We start from the raw sequence: 8,599 nt of genomic DNA, 5'->3' as shown, positions 1-8,599 counted from the left end.
ACAGAGGGGTCATAAAGCGAGCACACACACACACACACACACACACACACACACACACACACACACACACACGTCACTGAATTGTCTTGACATCACTATGTGAGCGCCTCTACTTTAACATACTGTATTTTTGACAAGGATCATCTGAATAAATGCCTATGATTTTATTCTGTGGTGCAACACAGAAATTTCATCATAATATGTGATTCTACAGATACATTATGAAATGTGATGCATTATCATTCTCAGTATGAGAACTGATTTGAAAAGAGGCCAGAAAATGTACTGATGACACTATTTCACATGCTGCAATTAATTTGATTTAAAAGCAAGATTCAAAACAGGAAGTGGCTATAAATAATAATGAATAATAAATAATAAAAATAATAATCTTAAATAATTACATTTGGTCCCAAACCTAAATATATGTTATGAGTCATGCTTTTATGATACTGTAATGGTTGCATTGTATTCTTGTTTTCCAGTACAAATATCTAAACATTCTTACATTAAGATGCATTTACTTGAGAAGAAAAATGACTTGAGATATTAAGTCTTGTTTTGTGTAGAAACAAGACCATTTGGCCAAACATCATTTAAGAGTAACGTCAATAAATGTCTATTTATTTGTTCTGTGGTGCAACATAGAAATGCCATCATAATCTGTGATCCAACATGACTTCATTATTAGATTTTAATTATGAAATATAATGCCTTTTCGTCAAAATATTAAGAATTAATTGGAAAAGTTGTCAGAAAATTGATTGATGGTGCTCTTTCACATGCTGCAATTTATTTTATTTAAATTAAAGATTCAAAACAAGTGGATATAAATATTAAAAAATACAAATAATAATCTTAGATAATTACATTTGGTCCCAACCCTAAATATATGTTATTAGTCATGCTTTTATGACACTTTAATGGTTCTTTTCATGCTTTTTTGTCTTTTTCAAAGATGCATTTATAAAAGTGTTGCATGAAGATGACATTGCAAACAATGATTTTATTATTCTTATTTTCCAGTACAACTAAAGATGCGTTTACTTGAGAAGGAAAATTACATGAGCTATTAAGTCTTGTTTTGTGAAACCTTTTTGATCAAACATTTAAGAATCAATAAATGTTTGTTTTGTGGTGCAACATAGAAATTCCACCATAATCTGTCATTCTGAATGAATTCAACATTAGTTTTAAATGATTAAATATGATGCATTTCCAACAGAACATTGAGAAGTGATGGAAAAGTTGACAGAAATTTGACTGACGGCACTATTTCGCATGCTGCAATTGATTTTAATGAAAGATTTCAAAACACAGAAGTGAATAAGTCACCTTCATGTTGACTTGGAAAAAATAATATTCCCATTTTTAAAGCGTCCATGAGGACCACAGACCTCTGAGTGATGTTTACTGAAAATGCTCTGCCTGTCACAAAACGTTTTTCTACTTCTTAAGATGGAAATTGCTTTTTCCCCACAAACATTCTGCCAGACTAGATGTTTGCTTTTCCAGAAGATTATTCATCTCAGAAATGCAATCGAGCATTATGATGGTGACATTGTGTAATCGAGTCAAAGCAGCGACTTACAGGTTAGTTCAGTCTGCAGGTAGAAGCTTATCAGGCAGCATGTAATTAAATCAACCGTCCCTCAAATAAATCCCTCAAAAGACATTTATCAGGATCTGGTGCTGTAATACGACGTGCCGCTCTATTGGAACGGAAGGTTTTGTCCGGATAAAAGCGCTTGAACTCATCACAGGAAAGTTGCACACGGTGGCACTTTCTGTGCGGTTAAAACCACAGAGAAAGCATGAGGCGCAAACTATTTATTTGCACAGAAACTGCACACTGAAGCTCTGAGGAACTGTCAGTCTGCTTGAGCTGCATGCTGCTGCTTTTGGTTTTTGCTGAGGTAAGAAATAATACAATGAAAACAGAAAAACACTCCTATCTCAAACTGCATCTTAACGAGGTTTTTACCAGCTCTCTAATAAAACAACTCAACATCTTTCCAGAAGCATGAGGCATTATGAAGCATGTGAAATCATCTCCATCTCACTTCGACATCCATCTGAGATGTTTGCAAGCATCTAGACCAGTTCTGCATATTTCCACCAAACAGAAAGCGGTTCTGGCCTGGAAATTGGTCTCTGGCAACCAGTCCCCTCAGAAGTTTTATTCATAAATATCATATGCTTTCCACCAAAGAAAAAGCGCTTTTAGGTCGGAAAATTGGCTCCACATTAAAACCTGCTGGTCTCTGCACCAGTAATATCAGTGTTTTTAGTCTTAAATACATAAATATTAATTTCATTAAATTTGACTTTAATATATTTAAATAATGTTTAAATTGCATTTACATTACATTTATGCATTTAGCAAAGTTATGCAGTTATCCAACTGCATTCCAGTTTTTAGTAAATTCATGCATTTCCTGGAAATGCATGTCTGATTATATTGAAGTCAATGAATTAATTTAGTGATGTTGCATGCTCAAAATCAAGACTGAAACTCAAAGCAAGGCGTGCATGTTTATTTGTGGGTTGGGTCAGCTCTCAAACTCCATCTTAACATGATTTTTATCAGCTCTCTAACAAAACAACACAGCATCTTTCCAGCAGAACGACCTGTTATGAAGCATCTGAAATCATCTTCATCTGACTTTGAAGCCCATCTGAGATGTTTGCATGGATCTGGGCTGCGTTTCTCAAAAGCATTGTAAGCCTACACTCTTAAAAATAGAGGTGCTTGAAAGGTTCTTCACAGCGATGCCATAGAAGAACCATTTTTGGTTCCACAAAGAACCATTCAGTCAAAGAACCATCTCTTTCTTACCTTTTTATAATCGGAAGAACCTTCTTTCGCCACAAAGAAGCTTTTGTGAAACAGAAAGGTTCTTCAGATGTTAAAGGCTCTTTATGGAACCATTTAGACAACAAAGGTTCTTCTATGGCATCGTGAAGCACCTTTATTTTTAAGAGTGTAAGTTGATCGTAGCTCCATTGGTTTCAATGGGTCTACAATGTACTTAAGCTTACGATGCTTTTGGGAAACACAGCCCTGGACCCGTTTCCACCAAAGAATGTGGTTCTGGGTCAGAAAGTTTGCTCCACACTAAAATCTGAAACACGCTAAACCAGTAGTTTTAGTCATGAATACAAATACTTTTACTAGTCATATTTTTAAATAATGTTTAAATTGCATTATTATGCATTATTTAGCAAATATAAGCATTTTTCCAACTGCGTTCCAGTTTTTTAATCAGTTCATGCATTTCCAGGCAACACTCGTCTGATTATATCTACGAATTAAATTGCATGCTCAAAAACCTGGATTTAAACTCCTAAATCAAGACTGTGATGTGCATGTTTATTTGTGGGTTGATTATGAGCTGGGTCAGCTCTCAAACTCCATCTTAACATGATTTTTATCAACTCTCTAATAAAACAACACAGCATCTTTCCAGCAGAATGACCTGTTATGAAGCATCTGATATCATCTCCATCTCACTTTGATGCCCATCCGAGACGTTTGCATGGATCGGACCGGTTTCAACCAAAGAATGTGGTTCTGGGTCAGAAAACCGGCTCCACACTAAAACCAGTAGTTTTAAACATAAAATACAAATATTTTTGCTCGTCGTATTTTTAAATAATGTTTATTACATTTATGCATTTTCAGTTCATGCATTTCCAGGGAATGCTCGTCTGATTATACCTTGCATGCTCAAAATCTGGATTTAAACTCCTAAATCAAGACTGTGATGTGATGTGCATGTGTGTTTGGTTATGAAAGTCAGTCAGGCTGTTTCTGAGAGAGTTTCGGTGCAAACGACCATCTTTAATGATCCTCAGAGACAGACTCTCTTCGCCTGTGGCTCCGTCAGAGTCTCAGACGAGTCTACAGATCGTTTCTCCGCCGCCTGCGAAGCTTCTCCTCCGTTCCTCTCGTCCCACAAGCCATTCTCCGGAGGCTGGTAGCCCGGTTCCAGCGGGTCCAGCGGGTCTTTGGAGAGCAGGATGCTGATGGAGGGAAGCGTCCGGTGGACGGTCACCTCCGAATCTCCTCCTTCTTGGCTCTCCCAGATCTCTCGCAGACCCTTGTACTGCAGCTTGGTCATCTGATGGAGGCCGCCGAGCTTTCTTTTCATGATCTCGGCGCACGTGATGGTTTTGGTCACGGCCCGTCCGGACCCGGTGAACACGACCTGTCTCAGTCCGGTTTGACCGGCGTTGCAGGCGTCGTTCTGCATGCGTGCCATGGCGAAGCCCATGAGATTGCGAATCTTGCTGCCCTCCTTCACCCTCATTTCCAGCACACCTGCCGGCAGGCTAGGGAACGGACACGTGCTTTCCTCTTCGATCCGACACACTTTCTTAAACCCGCCTGCGTGAGTCTGTTTAAGCAAAGGCGACGAGGTGGAGACGTTTGCAGTCTGACCCGGAACGGACAGACGGGCGTCCGGATCGATGCTGAGCTCCATGGTAGTGATTTTAAATCATCTTAAATGCTCAAATTGCATGCAATTCCCCCGAAATCATCTGTGATTAGTGTCCTGCGAGTGAAACACTCTTTAACCAGAAGAACACGGAAACATAACTCATGACTTGGATTTATAAACAGATAAAATGAACTGAAAAAGTCTTGCTTGACATGCATGTGAATTACCCTCTTGTCCTTTTACAAGCAGCATCCAATCGGCCTGGTAAACTTTTTTTCTCCTAGATTTGAACTTCTGGAAATTAAGTGGCAATTCCTCCGAGGTGTTTTGGGCGCACTTACTTCTGCGGGACAATCCAGTTAAAGATCCAGCTCTTGTCTTGGGTTCCTCCGTTCTCTCCTGTTGTCCTTTGCACTTTGCGGATGTAATCTTTGGAGTGCATCTTCCTCTCTTTCGCTGTCCTTTTCTGTTTCTCGTCTTCATTCACGTGCCGGCGGAGCAGGAATCTGTCTGTTTCTCGCCCGGCACTCGTGCTGCCTCCTAAATGCTGGTGAGGGGAGATGAACGAGAGAGAGAGAGAGAGAGAGAGAGAGAGAGAGAGAGAGAGAGAGACAGCCTTCTTAAAGCAACAGTAACCTCAAATGCCAAATGAACAGTATTATTAAACAAACACTTCTATAGGGGGCCTTTTAACAAGGAAAATACTTTCTTCTGTTGAAAATGGGAAAATGTACTGTGTTAAACCACAAATGTCTCTCCTCCTGAAAGACATCCACTGATGTACACTTATTTCATCTTCAATTTAGTTTCGGATCTAAATTTTATCCATTGACATGACTAATAAGATAGAAAAGGTTCGTGCTTATTTTAACAAATAAAATATATGTAAAAAAGTTGGTAATCTATTTTCTATTAAATCTACATTTATTTCTATTCTTGTGCATGTTATTTCTCTCTCTCTCTCTCTCTCTCTCTCTCTCTATATATATATATATGCACACACACACACACACACACACACACACACCTATATATATATATACATATATATATGTATACTGTATATATACTGTATATACTTTTATTATATTATTTTTTTCAATTATAACATGCACATCAATTTGTTTAAACTTGTTCCAGCATGATCTCATACTATATATATATATATATATATATATACATACATACATACACATTAATCATGCTATATTGAAAGTCCCACCATCTTTTAATATAAAATGATACCCATGATAAACTCTGCAGATGGTCCTGTAGCTTTAAAAACTAAGCCAGCAGCTCTAAAGCAACTTTGCTGATCCGTTTAAAGGACGTCCGGTGCGGGAGCTGGAGGAACACTGACAATTAAAGCACAGTTCTGGAACACGGAGCCACTCGGGCTCAGAAAGACGCATTTCCAGCAGGTGAATGAAGGTGTGAATGAAATTAGCTGGAATCTAATTGAAAACAGCCTTCACAGGGCAGATGAAAGTCAGACTGCTAAATGTGCTGCGGTTGGCCTTTAGCCCTCGACATGCATTTGGCTCTTACCATCTGCATAATGTGATGTTAATGGTCTTTTTACAGGAGGAATTCTGGGACGGCCGTTCATAGACGTCTCTTCACTCGAGGATAAAATGTAAAATGGATTTTTATCACCTGCGCACACATGAGTGATTTGGCAACATCTATCCTTTTCTTCCCTTTTTATACCACCATTTAATCCGTATTTAATTAACCTATGATCTTAAATGAGCTTAACTTGATTTTTCACGTCTGTGTTTTTCATTTTTCATTCTGGTGTAAAGTACTTTGAAGCACTACTGTCCATGACATTCACATTCATACATTTTGCAGGCGCTTTTATCCAAAGCGACTTGCATTCATTTTTATGAGTTAATGCATTAACTGGGAATCGAACCCATGACCTTGCATGGTGTTGCTAGCGCTGTGATCAACTGTTTGAGTTACAGGAATGCGTGAAAACACTATGAAATATGCTTAATAAAGCAAAGTTCTGATTGGATGAGCTTTATATAAACCCTGCAATAAGTTTTATAAATTTGTTTACATGTGCATTTATGTACTCCGAACTAAACTTCAGTGCATGCACAGTGAGCATAATTGTCATTTTCGACTTGATATAAATGAATAAAAAGGGTAATTGCAACTTTATTATCTTATAATTCTGACTTTTTCCTTGCTATTCTGAGTTCACTATATCTCACAATTTGCAGATTTTTTTTCTTCGATTCTGAGAATTTGCGAGGACAAAAGTAAAAACTGTAAAATAAAAAGTGTTTTTTATTATTTTATTTTTTTATTCTATGGCAGAAACAAGCTTCCAAAAAAATCATGCTTTTGTAAGTAGAAATTTTGACTTTAAAAGTCGTAATTATGACATACTAAGTCATATGAGATAAAAAAGTCAAAATTATGACATAAGAAGTCATAATTATGACTTTAAAATGACATACTACTTTATGACATACTAATTGACAATTTTATGGCATACTAAATGACATTCTAATTTATGACAAAGTCGAAACTAATGAGATAAAAAGGCAAAAAAAAACAACTCCTAATTTAGTTTTTAAAAAATATGACAATTATGATTTAGTGTGTCAATTTCGACTTTTAAATTCATAATTTTGACTTTTTATCTCATAATTATGACTATATACTGTATGAGTCAGACTTTGTTCCGTGTTTTGTGTGTGTCTTGCTCCCCATGTGCCTTCCATGCCCATATTTGGTCCTTCCCGTTCCTGTCCTTATCTGTTCCAGGTGTCCCCTTTTCAGTTCTATTGATCCCAGGTGTGTCTCGTGATCCCATCGTCATGTCATTTGTATACATAGTGTTCCTTGTTATCAGTTCGGCGTCTGATATTGTTAATGTCTTCCTTCCCGCTACATGTGATTTCCTGGCTCCCTTGATGTGATTAAAGCCTGTGTTTGGATTGTACTCCTGGTCTCCTCGTTCCTTGCTCCGTGCTCCTCCACAGTAGCGCACACGTGACAGAATACCGGACCAGAAACAAAAAAGTGAGCGGCGCCTCTTCTCGCAGCCATATCACCCTGCAGCCCAAGACTGGTTGCCCACTGAAGCTAAGCAGGGATGAACTGGTCAGTACCTGGATGGGAGACCTCCTGGGAAAACTAGGTTGCTGCTGGAAGAGGTGTTAGTGAGGCCAGCAGGGGGTGCTCACCCTGTGGTCTGTGTGGGTCCTAACGCCCCAGTGTAGTGCCGGGGACACTATACTGACAAAAAGCACCGTCCTTCGGATGAGACGTTAAACCGAGGTCCTGACTCTCTGTGGTCATTAAAAATCCCAGGATGTCCTTCGAAAAAGAGTAGAGGTGTGACCTCGGCATCCTGGCCAAATTTGCCCATTGGCCTCTGACCATCATGGCCTCCTAACCATCCCCATATATACTGATTGGCTTCATCACTCTGTCTCCTCTCCACCAATAAGCTGGTGTGTGGTGGGCGTTCTGGCGCAATATGGCTGCTGTCGCATCATCCAGGTGGATGCTGCACACTGGTGGTGGTTGAGGAGATCCCCCCTTCTATGTAAAGTGCTTTGAGTGCCCAGAAAAGCGCTATATAAATGTAAGGAATTATTAATTATGATTCTCCCCGTGGTTCTTTTCCGTTTTTTGAAAAGTCTTTTTGTTTTTCCTGTTTCTCCCCGCATTCATGGAAATCACCGCACGTTTCTCAGCCCTAGCCCGCAGAGATCTCCCCTTTGTCGAGTATGCCCGGGTTCGCCGCGGCGACGGCTTTAGATGACCATCAACTTACTGTTCTGGCACGGGGCCAATTACCATCGCTCCGTGGACCACCAAGACACCACGAGACTAAGCTGGAGGGAAGGGATCCTCCGGTGTCTGTAGAGCATCCGGCCCCGAGCCAGAACCAGCCCACCGGCCGTGGCATTCTCCAGCCCGCCGGCTGTGGCTCTCTCAAGCCCACCAGTCACCGCAACGACAAGCCAGCCGGCTGCCCAGATCCCCCGTTGAGCCCAGGGAGGGCTCCAGATCCCCCGTTAAGCCCAGGGAGGGCTCCCGATCCCCAGTTAAGCCCAGGGAAGGCTCCGGATCCCCAGTTAAGCCCAGGGAGGGCTTCGGATCCCCAGTTAAGCCCAGGGAGGGCT

At 40.0% G+C, this 8,599-nt stretch overlaps 1 protein-coding gene across 3 annotated transcripts in view; it reads right to left on the bottom strand.

The window, feature by feature from the left end:
* Window positions 1-3,282: 3,282 nt before the first annotated feature.
* LOC107665446 (ribonuclease P protein subunit p25-like) overlaps window positions 3,283-8,599 on the bottom strand; it is a 28,859-nt gene continuing 23,542 nt past the window's right edge. The window contains exons 2-3 of one of the 3 annotated variants that reach the window (XM_016456325.1): window positions 4,673-4,992; window positions 3,283-4,575 (exon numbers count right to left, since the gene is read on the bottom strand). In XM_016456325.1, coding sequence (XP_016311811.1) covers window positions 3,855-4,487 — 633 coding nt within the window. In that variant the 5' untranslated portion in view covers window positions 4,488-4,575; window positions 4,673-4,992 and the 3' untranslated portion in view covers window positions 3,283-3,854. The remainder of the gene's footprint in view (window positions 4,576-4,672; window positions 4,993-8,599) is intronic. The other 2 variants (XM_016456330.1, XM_016456336.1) reach the window with 2 other exon arrangements.

Source organism: Sinocyclocheilus anshuiensis, unplaced genomic scaffold (assembly GCF_001515605.1).
Source record: "Sinocyclocheilus anshuiensis isolate Anshui unplaced genomic scaffold, SAMN03320099.WGS_v1.1 scaffold1303, whole genome shotgun sequence".
Lineage (NCBI taxonomy): Eukaryota > Metazoa > Chordata > Actinopteri > Cypriniformes > Cyprinidae > Sinocyclocheilus > Sinocyclocheilus anshuiensis.
This window is presented reverse-complemented; position numbering and strand designations above follow the sequence as displayed.